The sequence below is a fragment of the Sodiomyces alkalinus genome (genome assembly GCF_003711515.1).
Source record: "Sodiomyces alkalinus F11 unplaced genomic scaffold SODALscaffold_3, whole genome shotgun sequence".
In the NCBI taxonomy this organism is placed as follows: domain Eukaryota; kingdom Fungi; phylum Ascomycota; class Sordariomycetes; order Glomerellales; family Plectosphaerellaceae; genus Sodiomyces; species Sodiomyces alkalinus.
The window spans coordinates 1-15,889 of NW_021167081.1; the positions used below are offsets into that span (position 1 = coordinate 1).

The following is a 15,889-nucleotide window of genomic DNA, read 5'->3' on the forward strand; positions in this document are numbered from 1 at the left end:
TAACCCTAACCCTAACCCTAACCCTAACCCTAACCCTAACCCTAACCCTAACCCTAACCCTAACCCTAACCCTAACCCTGGCTACAATGTTCCCCGAGACTGCTGAATGCCGACCCGTGAATAAGCTGGCGGATGGTGTGTTGGCAACTCGTCGGAGGCGGCTTAGTTGATAATTGGCCGCCGACTCGTGGGTGGCTACCGCTTCAGATTGTTCCGACCGGACGACCGCGAACTCGCCATCGAGGAGATCCAGGAGTGGCGTCCCAGCCCCACCGGTCCGGACACTACGCAGAGTACCCAGGCTGGGACTCCTAGCGTAACGGTCCATGGCGGCGGTACCGGCGGCGGTAACACTGCGACTAGCAGCACTGGGCGTGCGAAGTAGGTGGGCCGCGGTTGGGGCAAGGAGCACCTCCGTCACGTCGCCTTCTCGCCTTCGCCTCTTGGAGGCTGCCTTCCCCTCCTCGCCCTCCTCTTCCGGTGCCAAACGCTTATTAGAGACAAAGGAAGACACTTGCGAAGTCTCACCTGGTGTCTTGTATATGGCAAAGGAATACTTTCGCCGCAAAATAACAATCTGAAGAAGGTACTGCTCCTCCGCTATATCATCTTCCCCCCCTACAGAGACTCCATATACCAGGACCGACTACTCGACTATCGCCCGGCGGGAGACAATCTCGGCTGTTTGTTTGAGAATCGACCCAGCTTAAATAGACAGGTGTGTCGGACTGATGGACGAACAGACAATCGTCTTTGGCTGGCTCGTAGTATAAGCTACAGCGGAGGTGGTGAGGAATATGGCGTGGGGGCGGAGTGTCGTACTCCCGGTCGTAGAACGGGAGGGAGAGAAAAAAATCCATATCGTGCGTCCGCTGCACTATACCGACTACGTCCCAGTCTTCTCCGCTCTATGGGAGGCGTATCACAGCAGGGTCAGTTGTGCTCCCGCTGCTGCCCGGACGGCAGGTGACAACAAGACGGGCATCCGGCGTTGAGTCAAGGGACGCGTTCGCAAACGCTTCCGTTAATTTGGCGAGCTGAAGGTTACCGGTGCGCGGTGATGATGGCTTAATCCCTTGCTCTTGGTCGGCTGTAGCCCGACCAACACGGTCTTGCCATTCTGTCGAACTAAAGGCTTAGGTAGATTCATCTGGAGGCAATGACATGTTGAAGTGCGAAATAGAAATGGCAAGGAGTCTGGTTTAGTGGGTGAAAACAATACTTTCGAAGGGCGACAGTACGTGGGGGCTTGTCGATGTCCGGGCGTGGCTAATAATTAATATGCGTTCAAAATTGGGCAGTAATAGGTATTGGTGTATCTACCCAAAGGTCCCTGATCCGACGTAGTCTTCCGACGATGCCAATTCCCTCCTTAATCCTTATCCATACGTTGTACACAAGGGAAGGTGGGTATAAAGTACCGGTAGGTTGAAGATCGGCGACCAGGCTCGTAGTAAGCAACAGTTCCACCCAATCACGGCCTTTCTACAAGGGTTCTATCACACAGAATCCAATAATTGTTGTCTTCAAAGTACTCGTATAGTGTACAGACTTGTCCAATACATACTCGCCTAGTAGTCTTTTATAGGTCACGTATAATGAATGACATGGCGCTAGAGCCAAAGCCCAGGACGGACCCAATTCGGCGGGCCGAGGCGACCCCAGATCGTAGGTAACTTATTACTGATTGCCATGGCTGGTGCCTAAGGTACCTAGGTGGAGGTAGATTTTAGGTTGCCCAGGTACCCAGGTAATTACCCGTACAGTGTAGACGTTTTGACTCCGCAAGGTCGCAGAGGTAAGTTGGTAGCCCCCTTGGCCTTCCCGACATGGACTAACCAACACATCATCTTCACGCCGTCTTTCATCCATCCATCAAAATCAACACCACAAGAATCCTTACATCTCTACCTCCATTAAACGGTATTTAGCGGCGACATGCACTGAGAACGTACTATCTAAGCACTTCATACACAACCCGGTCAGTCGGCAGGGAGCTTCAAAAGACTTCCAACTTACCAAGCACGATGCCCTCCCCCTTCCACGATCCACCATGTGGGTCTCGCGAGAAAGAGAAGGCCTGGATAGGCGTCGCGAAGCGAGGATTCCGAAGTCCGTGGAAGCTTTGGAATGAGTACTGCAAACGGTTTAATACGATCACCATCCCTTTGCTCGATGAAGACGCCTACTTCGCCGACGCCATTTCGGCCGCAAGGCATGCTCGGGATTGTGACCACCTTGAGGAGCTCCTTGCCAAAAAATTCGAAGAGCGCCGCCGGGAGCTAGAGCTTTTGGTCTCCTAAATCTTTAGCAAGGCTATGTGCAGTCGGGATGCCTTCCCATCTCCATATGTTCGGAGTGCCGCTCTCAAAATCGGCCGGACCGCCAGTCTGGACAGCTTCCTGCAATTCGTTTGCCGTGCCGCCTTGCACTGGGAAGAATTCGTCGGGCAGGCGCACATCAACGCTTCCGAGCAAGATGCCGGTCATGGCGACGAGGACGACGACATCGATGTTCGACGTCAAGCTACGCCAGATAGCTCATGGTCCGGAGAACAAAACTACTGGGAACCTCCTCTCTGGGACGAGGTGGCTGACTGGAACGACAATGCAACATATCACAACCAGAAGATACCGATAGTGACAGAGTGCCGCGACCCAGACATTGAATAACCTCAGGACCGACAGTTGCCGCCGCCACCGGCCGAGGTTAGTGACAGCGCATCAGCAGAAGGGGGAGAAAGGGGGAAAGGAACAGAAAGAGAAAGAGAAACCGGAATACAAGGACAAGGATCGAGAGGGCTATTAGAAGAACGGAGAGAAGAGGTCAAGGCCGCCGCGATGCCAGAGCAGCCGCCTGATCTATCCCAAGGACGCAGCCTAGAGACCGATGACGCGTGGGAGGAGCGGGGCACAGATGCATCACATCTCGAGCAGTCCGGAACACCGACCACTACACAATCAGCCGCAAGACAACACTCGGGTACGCATGATCATGATACGCTCACGCACCCGGACCCGGACCCGGACCCGGACCCGGACCCGGACCCGACCATGTCATCGCTGCCACTGCCCCATTCGGGGAACTCCTCTGGGCCAGGGACTGTACAAGTGGCTGGGCAAGACGTTGGACAGGAAGCTGGCGGCTCAGACGTTCACATCGGCACCGTCACAACGGACAGCGGCCAGACTACGAAAAAGAGGAACATTCAGCAGGGCGATGACAACAGAGAAAAAGGGCAAAAACGAAGAAAGCCAGGGTAAAAAAAAAAACGTAGGGAGGGTTCGTGATACTGTTAGCTTGATTCGGGCATAGCCTTGCAGCGAAGGTCTCCGGGTAATAGTATGGGGATCGGGGCGGAGTTGGTTGTAGTATTCCTTATGATATCCTATTTCATCTTGGGCAGCCACAAGGCGTAGAGGCGACCAAGATGTAAGATGTAAGATGCATGTTGTTCGAGCTCGAACTGACGCGTGTTGGAACCGTGGCAGGGGAACTTTCTCCTGAATGGGGCCTCCGCTGTTCATATACCCCTGCAGTACCTACACCTCGTAAATATCAATATAGACGGATACAACTGTAATGTTTTGGGGATGAGATCAGGCACCGAGTCGAGACCGGGTCTTAATTACCTATATTGTGATGTTGAGGTGGTGTCGTGACGCGTACAAGGTACATAGTACTCTCTACTCCGTATCCCTCAGAGCTACATACGTAGTACTCAGTACTTCTCATATAACTAAGTTACCTACCTACCTCTACCTAGGTCAGGTACACTAGTCCGATCGCGGCGTGACGCGTCCCGTTGCTACGTTGCTACGGACCCCTGGCTGCATGTGGTTATCAAGATCAAGACCTCTCCCCAGACGCGAAACCGGAGTACCCTTACCTCAACCTTTCTCCTCAAGCTCTTATCGACCAGCCAAGACGCCAATCACCTACCTAAAAAAGCAGGTCGTTGTCACCAACCAAGACCTGCCTAAAGCAGGTAGCCACGAGAAGAAAACCCCAGACCCTTGGAAGAAGCCAAGGCTCGGTGGCGCAAAACAAGAGCTCGGGTGGCTTCGAACCGAGCTTCCAACAACCGGAGCTAATCGCCCATATGCCGACGACCTCGCGAAGTTCCTGACTCGCTACCAAGGCGTCAGGGGGCCCCAGGGACGGCATCCCATCCACCAACCACAAGGTGCTTATCTCGAGATGCATCAGCGGCCAAGCATCCTATGGTGACATCGGGCGTCCCTCTTGTCGGGTTCTAGAAGAATAAGGGAGGTCGGCTCGCCGCTCGGCGCACAGGGAGAGCCCCCGGTTTTTTTTTTTTTTTTTCCTTGGTTTTTTTTCCGCCAACGACCCCGACCACAAGCTTGCTGCACGACACCCGTGGGCCGTGGCTGCTCCATGCTGATGTGCGATGTCTGGTATCTGATTTGTGCGATGCGGGGCAAACGGCTTGGTAAGTACCCCAACTCAGACAAGAAGAGGAAGGTGAGCCGAGCAACATGTAGGAACATGCACTGCGACTCTGGAAGTCTGAAGAGTACAAATACCTTGCAGGTTCAGCAGGTCTGCTGCGAAGCTTCTCCCCCGAATTTCCACCCTCCTCTCCTTGGCTGTAGTAGTACTCGATCACCAGAGCTACTACATCGTCAACACCGTCCAAAATGGTCCGCATCAACTCCGTGGCAGCCATTGGCTCCGCCATGGTGGGCTTGAGCAGTGCCGCTGGCGCTGGCTCTAAGGAGGAGTATGCCTCCGGCGCAGTTCACCACCGCATCATGGGCCTCAAGATGGTAAGCATAATTCGACCGATCACTGTTGGAGCTCACTTCTATACGTTCATAAGCGCCAAGTTCTAACGCATCTCTTTTCTTTTGCAGGCTCAATGGGAGGCCGAGATGGCTGCCGGTCTCATGGACAGCTCGCAATACCCCGAGCTCGGCTACACCCCCTGCGTCAACGGATTTGCTGCTGCCATTCCCGGAGACGTCAACAACACTTTCAGGTGCCGCAACGTAAGCTTTTCCGGGTTTTCGGACTCTTCCACGGGAATTTCACTATACTGGACATGGGGCTGACATCCGGGGCATGATAGATCGACTTGTACCACTTCCTCTCCCACGAGGCACTCGGCAGCTGGGGCGGACGTGGCTCCTCGTCTTGGGGTTGGACTTCGGCCGACGGTCGCGAGTTCGTGGCCCTCGGTCAATACGACGGCACTGCTTTCGCCGAGATCTCGAGCGAGGGCAAGCTGGTGTACCTCGGCCGCCTGCCCCAGTACGACTCCATCGGCTCGAACTGGAGGGAGATCCGCATCGTGCGAGACCTCGTCGTCATTGGCTCCGAGGCCATCAACCACGGCGTGCAGTTCTTCGACATGAAGAAGCTGCTCGACCTGGACCCTGCCAACCCCAGGAACTTCACCCAGGATGACCTGACGGGCCACTGGAACGAGCTCCCCGTCGGCCGCACCCACAACATCGTGGTCAACCACGAGCTCAACTACGCCATCGCCTGCGGCTCCGTCGGTGGCAACGAGACCATCCGTGTCCGAGACGAACTGCCCTGCCGCGGTGGTTTGATCTTCCTCGACATCAGCGACCCCACCAACGTGACCAGCCCCGGCTGCGCGGCCGGCGACGGCTACGTCCACGACGCCGAGTGCCTCGTCTACCGTGGACCCGACGAGCGTTACTACGGCAGGGACATCTGCTACGGCTACAACGAGGACACCGTGACCATCTACGATGTCACCGACAAGAACGGCAACGTCACCAACATCATCTCCGTCAGCGATTTCCCCGGCGCCGAGTACATCCACCAGGGTGTCGTCAACAACGAGACCTGGCAGGAGTATCTCTTCCTGGACGACGAGTTCGATGAGCGTGACGCCAAGGTCGGCCCCATGACCCAGGGTCTTCCTACCACCCACATCTTTGATATCCGGGACCTCGAGAACCCCAAGTACACCGGCTATTACGCCGGTAAGACGCGGTCCATCGACCATAACCAGTACATGATCGACGGGTACCTGTACCAGTCCAACTACGGCAACGGCCTTAACGTCCTCGACGCGCGCAGCGTCACCACGGACCCCACCGGCAGCAGCATCTGCGAGGCCGGTTTCTTCGACGTGTACCCGGAGGACGACGAACTAGAGGGCGGCGGCGCCGTCGCCTTCCTGGGCTCGTGGTCGTCGTACGCCAACTTCAAGTCGGGCTTCATCTTCGTGCACACCATCGAGCGCGGCAGCTTCGTGGTCAAGATGACGTCCAAGGAGTGCGAGAAGCCCCCCGTCTGCAACGCCAACAACTGCCTGCGTGCCATGCGGGCCGAGCACATCCCCGGTCGCCTGGAGGGTTCGCAGGAGTTCTGCGGCAACTTCACCGTCCGGCTGAACGACGATGAGGGCCTGCTCCCCGAGTATGCCGCCAACGCGTGCGGTGGCCAGGACAGGGACCCTATTGAGCGTGTCAGCAGCGCCTGTGCCTGCTTGCCCAAGACTGAGGTGCCTGAGCTGCCCAGGACGACCACTCGTCCTCCCGTCCCGACGGTGCTGCCCCCTTAAGGGATGATCACGTCTCTGCTCTCGGCCAGTTAGTAGTTGAGACGATGAACTGGCTGTGAAGCCTCAACAGGACAGATGTGAATATGAATATACATACGTCTATGATCTACCAATTGATGTGTCGTTCTTGGAACATATTGTGAGTAAAGCGGCGAAAGTGATCTATGTCGGTCGTATCAATGGCGAAATTCCATCATCGCTTTGCGAGCGCAGAATGGGACGTTGTACCGTAAGGACCGGAAGTATGAGGTGTGTCTGGAGACTGGATCTGGAGATAACGGTACGTAACTTACCTAGTAGCAAAGAGACGTCCTCGAGATAACCGTATGGGACCTAACCGTCTAGGCAGGCCGCAGCACTGCCCTGCAGCGACTGAGGGCATTCTGATCATAGCCTGGATCCTAGAAACGGACATGGCATTGGCGAATTGGGTTCACTTCTGGTACCACGAATTGGTGTTTCTTCCAGGTTGAGAGTCGCGTTCGCGACAGTGGACTTGGCAAGCCACACATATAAGGTACAGTGTAAGGGGGGTGGGGTGGGGCGCCTGTCATTGGTAGCCACCTCCGTAAAAGTGGGTTCTGCGGAGTCAAGGTACAAGTACCAACGACCTCAAGCCACAAGTATCACTGGCGCAGGACCGCTGTGAGTTAAAATCAACAGGCCAAAAGCAAAGTATCGTTTTATGTCGCTTCTTTCCTCGGGGTACGTAGACACAAACTTAAAGTCGGGATATTTAGTATAGGTACTTGGTATGTACACATCAATACTTTGCGCACTCAAGGTTCACTTAAGGCATCGCCCCATCCGTCCCCCTTCGTCTACTGTACGTGTACCCACTACTTCGAGCTAAGCCGGTGCCGTGCTTCCGAAATCCGCCTTAGCTGCCGTTCCGCCCTAGCACTATGGGGGCGCTTAACCCACCGAACACGGCCGGAAAAAACCCCCACCTCCCAACGACACATGCAACCGGAGACGGAGATTTCGTATTCCACAGCGCACACAGAACTCTTTCCCCTCTTTCCATACGTAGTGATTTTTTCCTCGACATCATTCCAAGGCATTTTCATCGGTAGTTCGACCTGCACTACCTACAGCTTACTTCGCCGTACCTTGGGTCTCTGCAATACGGTATACCACGTAACCACAATGCCCGTCTCAGCCTGGCCCACTTCCCATTTCCGCGTCTTCGCCCTGATTTTCAGGCCGAATGCAGGTTGCCCAAGAAGGGATAGCGGGGTTTCCCTTCTCGTTGGTTATGAAAACAAGATCAACAAGAAAAGGAAAAAGTGAAGACGTAGGAGACTCCAGTCCAGGACGTTGGTCCGGGTTCGAGTGGTTCAACTCCCATGTCGCTTCCCTGTCTTTCCCTGCCCCGCGTGTGCAAAGTATATGTAGATACAAAATCCTCCGCCCGTCTTGTTCTCCCATCTCTTCGTTTCTACTTTTGTCCCGCTCTCTGCTCTCTCTCCTGTATCCCGTCCACGGTTCGACAGTCATTGGGAACACCCCAAGCGGCTCTTATGTACCAGCAGTCGAAGTACACGACGTCCGTCATTCCGTTGTCCCAGCGGAGTTCTCTGTCCTGCTCTCAATATGGCGGCAGCACCGTTCAACGACAAGATAGCCGGGGGGTCCCCGGACCCGAGCCGCCAAGGTCCCCCGACTGCAGATGAGAACGAGACTGAGAATAAGAGCGGACGCGGTTCGTCCAACAATTCCATCCACGACCCCGGAGGAGACGATGACTTAGACGAGCGCCTCGTACACCGGTACAACACCAACCAACTGAAACGCCACCTCAGCAACCGCCAAATCCAGCTCATTGCCATCGGCGGTTCCATCGGGACGGCTCTCTTCGTCAGCATCGGAGGGGGTCTCCAGCGTGGTGGCCCTGCGAACTTATTTCTCGGGTACACCATCCATGCGTTCATGCTAGGCCTCGTCAACAACGGCATGGCCGAGATGTGCGTCTACATGCCCGTCACCGGCTCTTTTATTCGCATGGCTGGCAAATGGGTAGATGAGGCCTTCGGCTTTATGGCTGGTTGGAACTTCTTCCTCTACGAAGCCATCCTTGTCCCTTTCGAAATTGCCGCCTTGAACCTCGTTTTGACCTTCTGGCGAGATGACATACCTGTCGCTGCTGTTTGCATCGGCTGCATTGTGCTCTACGCCTTGCTCAATGTTGTGGCCGTACAATATTTCGGGTAAGTCAGTTCGTCTGTCCAACATGGGAAGAAAAAAAAAAAGGGGGGGGGGGGGGGGGGGGGGGGGGGGGGGCACTCAGGTTGTATCACCCTCCTTATATAGCGATACGGTGCCACAGACATTCGCCCTTTCCCTTTCCCTTTCCCTTTCCCCTTCACCATTAATACACCTGAAGCGACCCAGTAATGACCAATCTCGCTAACCGGTGTGGGTGGTCACCTATACTAGCGAGGCCGAATTCTGGCTAGCCAGCGGCAAGTTACTCCTCATCCTCATCGTCTTCTGCTTCACCTTCGTCACCATGGTCGGCGGCAACCCGCAGGGCGACGCCTACGGCTTTCGAAACTGGCAATATCCCGGCGCCTTCCGGGAATACATCGGCTCGGGAGACCTGGGACGATTCCAGGGGTTCCTCGCCGCCGTCTACTCGGCCGGATTCACCGTCGTCGGGCCCGAGTACCTGGCCATGGTGGCCGGCGAGGCGCAGCGCCCCAGGACGTACATCAAGCAAGGGTTCAAGACGGTGTACTGGCGCTTCGGCTTCTTCTTCATCGGCGGCGCGCTCGCCTGTTCCATCGTGCTGCCGTACGACGACCCGAGACTCGAGAACGCTGGCGCCGGCACGGCGGAGGCGTCCCCCTACGTCATCGCCATGCAGAACATGGGCATCGGTGTGCTACCACACATCGTCAACGCTTTGATGTGCACTAGCATCTTCAGCGCCGGAAATGCCTATACGTATATGGCTATGCGGAGTCTGTACGGACTTGCCCTCGATGGACAGGCCCCCCGGTTTTTCACCAAGTGCCTACGAAACGGGATTCCCATCTACGCCTTCGCCTTCGTCATGATCTTCCCTTTCATTTCGTTCCTGCAGGTGTCGAACAGTACGGCCGAGGTCGTCACCCTGCTGCAGAGTCTGACCCAGGCGGCCCAGATGATGAACTACTTCATCATGGCCGTCACCTACGCCTTCTTCTACCGCGCTTGCAAAGCCCAGGGACTCAACCGGAAGACCTTCCCTTACTATGGATACTTCCAGCCCTATTGCTCCTACATCGGTGGCGCGTGGATGCTTTGCGTGGTTGCAAGCTTTGGCTATACCGTCTTCCTGCCCGATCGATGGGAGACGTTGGACTTCTTCTCCTACTACACTATGGTCTTCGTTGCCATCGTCACCTTCACCGCGTGGAAGATCATCAAACGGACTCGTTTCGTCTCGCCGTCCCGAGCCGACCTCGTCTGGGACAAACCCGTCATCGACGCCTACGAGGCAAGCCTTACCAAACCCCCGACTCGTTTACGCGATGATATCCGCTGTATTTTCGGGCTTCGCAAGAGGAATAAACAGGCGGCGGAAGGACAGAGCCATGAGTTGGAGCCATAATCACCTGTTACCTCTTCATACTTCCAGCAATCTTCAACTCTCCCTTGGCGGCCCTCGACGCAGATTCAGCGCCGACTAGCCTCAGAGGTCGATACTCGGGCTCCCACATCTGTTCTCGAATCCATTCATCGAGATCGGCGTCGGCGGTGGGGATGTCAACCTCGGTGGCCAGGCCCTCCGCCATCGCGGCCTGGATGACGCGCCTCGCGACGCGCACGCTGACCTCCCGCACGGAATCGACGCCAGGCAGTAACGGGGCCGTCTCATCTTCAAGGGCAGGACTCATCTGGGCCACGCCTTGGATAGCAGCCACCAGCATCTTATCGGTGACCAGGCGGGCGCGAGACAAGACGGAACCTAGGCCGATACCCGGAAAGACAACCGAGTTGTTGCACTCGGCTATCTTGACCTCGGTCTGGGCGCCGTGTTTCCCCCATGGCCCCTTGACGGGCGGGAACGGGGATCCGGTGGCAACAAGAGCCTTGCCCTTGGTCCAGTTCAGAAGATCCTCGGGGATGGCCTCGTGCAGGCGAGTGGGATTCGAAAGCGGCAAAATAATGGGACGTCCGACGCCGGAGGCCATGGCCTCGACAATCTCCTTGGTGAAAGCCTTGGGGACGGTGGACGTCCCGACAAGGACGTTGGGGCGAACTTCCTGGACGACGGAGAGCAGCGAGGTATCTTTGCCCTTCCAGGATTCAGCATCCTTGACGAAAGGCTTCTGGGATGACGATACTTCCGATTCGGACGTCAGGAGACCATGCTTGTCAATGAGAAAGATCTGCTTGGCTGCCTCCTCCTTGTCGATGCCACGCTCGGTGGCGATTGCGGCGCGCACCTGGTCGGCGATGCCCACACCTGCCGACCCGGCACCGAAGATGACCATGCGCAGATCGGAAAGCTTCTGGCTGCTGACGTGTAGGCCGCTCTTGATGGCGGCCAGGACGGCACAGCCGGTCCCTTGCACGTCGTCGTTGAAGCACGGGATATCAGGGCGGTATCGATCGAGGATTCGTCGAGCATTGGCGACGCCAAAGTCCTCGAAATGAATGTAGGCGCGGGGATAGAGACGCCTTGCTGCTTGGACGAAGGTGTCGACGAATTCATCGTACCGGGGCCCTCTGACACGGCGTTCCCGCAATCCCAGGTAGAGATCGTCACGGAGATGGGACTCGTTATCGGTGCCACAGTCGAGAACGACGGGAAGGGTACGGCTGGGATGGATGCCAGCGCAGACGGTGGTGAGCACCAGCTTCGCAACGCAGATGAGAATGCCGCCCACACCCTGATCCCCAATGCCCAGTATGGACTCGGCGTCTGTAACGAGGATGTAGTCGATGTCTTCCGGGTGACCCCATTGGGCCAAGTCGTGTTCCACCCTATCAAGGTCGCGAATGTTGAGGAAGCAACCCTCGGGCCTACGAAAGATGCGCGAGTAATTTTGGATGGCATCGCCCTCGGTCGGGGTATAAACTATACTGAATAACTCGTCTAAATGGTCGATCAAGAGCTGGAGTAAGGTGCGAGGTCAGATGCGGGATACGAACATGAACATTCTGCGCAAGGAGCTAGTAACCTTGAAGTACAAAACCTCGTTCTGTTCCTTCATGGACGCCATCCAAGTGTTCCGGGACAGGTCGTCGGTCATGGCGGAGTACTGCTCCCAGGCGCGCTTGACCTGCTGTTCGAGGGTATGCACGCTTTGCGGAAGAAGCCCAGTCAATTCGAACTGCCTCCGCTCGTCGGGGGGGAAAGCCGTGCCCTTGTTGAAGTAAGCCGTGTTGAGCAGCGCCGTTCCTATGACGGCGCAGTCAATGGGACCGGTCGTGCTCAAGGGCAGATGAGAATACTTGGTCGCTTTCTGGGAAGACATGATGGACTGTGGTTGCCGACCCACAAGAATCAAATAGTCCTAGTTCACTTCAACGGTTGACGCAATGGTCATGAGACGAAGACGAGGGCGAAGAAAGGCACGAGATGATCTTGGGGGGGGGGGGGGGGGGGGGGGGGGGGGGGGGGGGGGGGGGGGGGGGGTTGAAGGACGAGACGGCGAAGATACGAAGAGATACGCTGGCCATTGTGTATGTGTGTGTGTGTTATATTAGGTGCTCGACTGCCCTGCAACGGGTTGTTCTTGCTTGTTTCTGTCCGCTGGTGCTCAAGTCATGACGCAACTATGGACAAATGTTTAGCCATCAGCTGACTGCTTTTCATAGGTACTTACTAAGGTAGGCCATTCGAAGGTACAAGACGGTGCAAGACATGGGATAACAAAAGGTGCCTTCATTATGGATGTGAATATGTAGGAGCGCTAGGAGCCTCGCCTGTGTGACATAAAAACCCCAGGGCATTAGGGAAAACACCCGTCAACCCAGAGTAGAAAAAGACAGGCGTGGACTATGATGGTCCATTGATCTAGCAGCGACCAGTCAGTTCCCGAAAGGGAAAATACCGGCGAGGGTAAGTGATCGCAGCCTCCTTCTCTATGCAATACAGAACGTATATGCCGTGAGAAGACCTTCGTCAGACGAAGACTCGTTGAAATGTTTGTATGTGCCGTGAAGGCGAACGAAACGATCGAGTGGCTGGTACCTCGGCTGCGGAATGGAGGAAGAGAGAAAAGGATTTAAATAGCAAAAGTCATTGCATGGCATGAATCAAGCCAAATGAGACTCACTCGAGCTCGTAATTTAGTCCTCGGCGAAAGAGCTGGCCGAAAGAATGGACGTTGTTCTTCTGCTCGTCACTTGTTGATGAGAAGTGGAAAGGAAAAGAGGCGAGAATTTTTCTGGTGGAATGACTACGAGCGAGGTACATAACCGGTCGGTACATACTCCGCACGGAGGCTCTTGCTTATATAATCCATAATGCCATGAGCCGAACGTGCAAGCCTTCCCCAGCAACGTAACTACATGTACCCATCACGACCCCTCGATTTGTCCATGACTTGACGGCAACGGGCCAGCGGGACGGACGCCCCGTTCTCTCCAGGATTCTTTGATGTCTTCTCTTTTCATTCGTCAAGGTAGACGACATGACCATAGCCAGATTCGTGAAAGACATACGTCCCGAGATTAGATGTAGTGATAAGATCGAGTATCAGGGAAGAAAGAAAAAGAAAAAGAAAAACCGAAAAGCTACAAGGAGACGACGCTTAAATCAAGTCCAGCTCAGGCTCCTGCCCCGGCTCCATCCCCCGCGACGTCTTGCACCGGTCTCTTCCCCTTTCCAATGCCTCCCTCCCCAACGCCCATCCTGCGGGCGACGTACCTCTGGGCAACGACACCGGCAGCGAGGCTGAGCGTCTCTTCGATCCATTCCGCCACCCACTCTCGGGGATCAACGGCTCCACTCTCGATAATTTCCCGAATCTCCTCAGGCACCAGAACACCGGCCGACGAGTCCCGGTCCTCCTCCTCCTCGTCGTCGTCGTCGCCGCTCGTAGGGGTCAGAGGGCTAGCGGCATCCAGCCACCGGACCCATCGGGCAGGGATGGCCTGGCTGAGGGCCGAGTACTCAATCTCATGGACGGGATCCAAGACAAAGAGGGCAAAGCAGACCAGCTCGTCCGCGCCGGAAGGGTCGGCGACGGCGGAGGCCTCCTTCTCCTTCTCGACGGCGGCGGTGTGGGCGAAGAGCCCGTTGTCGGCGTCGAAGCCGACGGCCTGCACGGCCAGGAAGACGTCGGAGCTGCGGACGGGGTTGCTCTCGCTGACGGCCTGGGTGGCGCGGACTTTGGCGAGCTCGATGCCGCCGTGGGCCGAGAAGTATTCGTTCGCGTAGCCCTCGGCGCCGGCGCGGCACAGCTTGGTCCCCTCGACGAGGCCCTTGACGACGCCGAGATCGCGGCGCGAATCGGGCTGCCTCCACCAAGGGCCGTCGCGCCAGCCGGCGGCGACGTCGTGGGATCTCCTGCCGGTGTTTTCCTGGCCCCGCTGGATGACCATCAAATCTCCGCCCTCGACCTGGGCCATGACGCGGGAAAAGACGTCGTAGATGAGGGGATCCAGAGACGGGTATCCGACAAAGTCGTGTGTGATGTGGATCATCAGGCGCTCGTGCTGGCTAATAGGTGGTGCGAGGGTGTGGATGATGTTGGTGAACGTGGGTAGGGCTTGTTGGCGGAGGTTGTCGCCTGTCGTAGAAAGCGATGGTTAGCCTATGTATGCGATGTCCAGTTGTATGGGGGGAAATAATTTATGGTCTTCCTGGGCACATCGACTCACCAAGCGCACGCAGTCCACCAACATTTCCTCGGACCTGTTCCGCCCATTTTTTAGCCTCTTCGTTTTCCCGAATCTCCTTCACGGCTGCCTCGGCTTGCTTCATGGCAGCTGTGGCCGTAGAGAATATGCCACCCCACCAGCCACCGCCCTGGGAAGTAGAGGCGGTTGAAGCGGCAGCGGCAGCGGCAGCCTGTTGTTCGACGGTGCCCTTCTTCTCTGACTCTTGAAGATCGGAGCTGGTGGCGCTGGGGGTGAAGCTGGCACGCAGAGATCGGGCGCTATCGGTGGACTTGCGAGGGACCGCAGCGGCAGCACTGGGCTTCTCGTCCTGGGTCGGGGTAGTGGAGGCGGCGGCCTGTCGGGCAGGCGAGCCCTTGGGTGCGGGATCGCGGACACGGGGCGTATGAGGTCGTGAAGGCTCTCCGAGGTCCTTTTCTAGCTCGGCGAGGATGTCTTGGTCGACCATGGCCTTGGAGGCGGCGCTGGTGGGCTTGGGCTTTTTGTCCAGGGATTTCTTGGGGGCGGAAGCGGGGTCGTCGCCGATGCCCTCGAAGAGCTCGTCAATGTCATCGCCGGCAGGGGCTGCCTTGGACCTTTTGGAAGCCATGATGGTAGCTATACAAGGTTAAATTTGTCCTGTTCCCCTGTTGTTTAGAGGGAGAAGAAGGTGGGAGATGATTCCTCGGCATCCACGGAAGGGAGGGGAGGTTACCCAAAGAGCTTCAGCACAATGGAAGGAGCGTGTAGCTTCGAAGAAACCTGATGAATGAACTTTGATGTCGTCTCAGACGGGCTGAAATAAGCAGAGAAATGCCCAGGCGGACCAGCGCGGTATAATATATGTATGTGAACGATATGAACGGAATGTGTCTGCTCCGTAAGGTACTTCGAAATGCCTTGGGGAATTATCCAGGAGCTCTGTCTGGAATCTGGAGTGCATCACCGAATGATGACCAGATGCTGCTCTTTCCCTAAGAACCTTAGGGGACAGATGAGACTAGTCTTAATGGGGAATGGTCAGCCGTACGTGTGACTGACTCTCGGAGATGTCATTGGACGGACTGGGATTACCAATGAGCAGACAGCAGAGTTGTCATGTACATTTAATTACCTAAGGTACCAGGTAAGAAGTAAGGTGATTACGAGTAACTTCGTACCTACTCCGTATCTTCGTCCTCCGAACATAAGTGGAGACCCTAAGCTCAAAAACCAATGGGGTAACACAACTTCCCTGTCCAGTGGCTTGAGCAGATACACTAGCCACAATGGCAAGGGGCCGGGTAAGAGAAGGTACGTACCACCCTCGGGAAGGCGTGGCTGAATCGGGGAAATCCCCCAGGAAAAGCATCGAGACAGACACCTTCAAAAAATTGCCATTAACAGGGCGTCTCGTATCTCGACCGAGTGACGATTTTAATTACACGGCTCTGGTCAATTGTTTATATTGACCCTTTCTACTATTGTTTCCCCCCCTCCCCCCTAACGGTACAACTGACGCAT

General features: G+C 56.0%; 7 protein-coding genes across 7 annotated transcripts; 5 read left to right on the forward strand and 2 right to left on the reverse strand.

Moving 5' to 3' along the window:
* Positions 1 to 1,607: 1,607 nt before the first annotated feature.
* On the forward strand, positions 1,608 to 2,303 carry SODALDRAFT_322869 (hypothetical protein; the record flags this gene model as incomplete). Its single annotated transcript, XM_028609762.1, has 3 exons — positions 1,608 to 1,668; positions 1,772 to 1,798; positions 1,987 to 2,303. The coding sequence occupies 3 exons, from the start codon at positions 1,608 to 1,610 to the stop codon at positions 2,301 to 2,303; spliced, it is 405 nt and encodes a 134-aa protein (XP_028467273.1).
* SODALDRAFT_130561 (hypothetical protein) lies at positions 2,096 to 2,781 on the forward strand. The gene has a single exon (XM_028606698.1). It carries the CDS (start codon positions 2,319 to 2,321, stop codon positions 2,670 to 2,672), a length of 354 nt encoding a protein of 117 aa, XP_028467274.1. The 5' UTR covers positions 2,096 to 2,318; the 3' UTR covers positions 2,673 to 2,781.
* A 59-nt stretch (positions 2,782 to 2,840) lies between these two features.
* SODALDRAFT_322870 (hypothetical protein) lies at positions 2,841 to 3,340 on the forward strand (the record flags this gene model as incomplete). The annotated part of the gene is made up of 2 exons (XM_028609763.1): positions 2,841 to 3,259; positions 3,316 to 3,340. 2 exons carry the CDS (start codon positions 2,841 to 2,843, stop codon positions 3,338 to 3,340), a joined length of 444 nt encoding a protein of 147 aa, XP_028467275.1.
* A 1,321-nt stretch (positions 3,341 to 4,661) lies between these two features.
* Positions 4,662 to 6,565, forward strand: SODALDRAFT_322871 (hypothetical protein; the record flags this gene model as incomplete). Its single annotated transcript, XM_028609764.1, has 3 exons — positions 4,662 to 4,790; positions 4,878 to 5,012; positions 5,093 to 6,565. 3 exons carry the CDS (start codon positions 4,662 to 4,664, stop codon positions 6,563 to 6,565), a joined length of 1,737 nt encoding a protein of 578 aa, XP_028467276.1.
* Positions 6,566 to 8,161: 1,596 nt separating this feature from the next.
* Positions 8,162 to 10,163, forward strand: SODALDRAFT_274145 (general amino acid permease AGP2; the record flags this gene model as incomplete). The annotated part of the gene is made up of 2 exons (XM_028607933.1): positions 8,162 to 8,775; positions 9,005 to 10,163. The coding sequence occupies 2 exons, from the start codon at positions 8,162 to 8,164 to the stop codon at positions 10,161 to 10,163; spliced, it is 1,773 nt and encodes a 590-aa protein (XP_028467277.1).
* On the reverse strand, positions 10,129 to 12,384 carry SODALDRAFT_130633 (NAD-dependent malic enzyme). The gene is made up of 3 exons (XM_028606699.1): positions 12,198 to 12,384; positions 11,740 to 12,111; positions 10,129 to 11,673 (listed from the first exon to the last, which is right to left on the reverse strand). Exons 2-3 carry the CDS (start codon positions 12,034 to 12,036, stop codon positions 10,171 to 10,173), a joined length of 1,800 nt encoding a protein of 599 aa, XP_028467278.1. The 5' UTR covers positions 12,037 to 12,111; positions 12,198 to 12,384; the 3' UTR covers positions 10,129 to 10,170.
* A 949-nt stretch (positions 12,385 to 13,333) lies between these two features.
* Positions 13,334 to 14,996, reverse strand: SODALDRAFT_274381 (hypothetical protein; the record flags this gene model as incomplete). The annotated part of the gene is made up of 2 exons (XM_028607939.1): positions 13,334 to 14,298; positions 14,390 to 14,996. The coding sequence occupies 2 exons, from the start codon at positions 14,994 to 14,996 to the stop codon at positions 13,334 to 13,336; spliced, it is 1,572 nt and encodes a 523-aa protein (XP_028467279.1).
* Between the last annotated feature and the right edge of the window lie 893 nt (positions 14,997 to 15,889).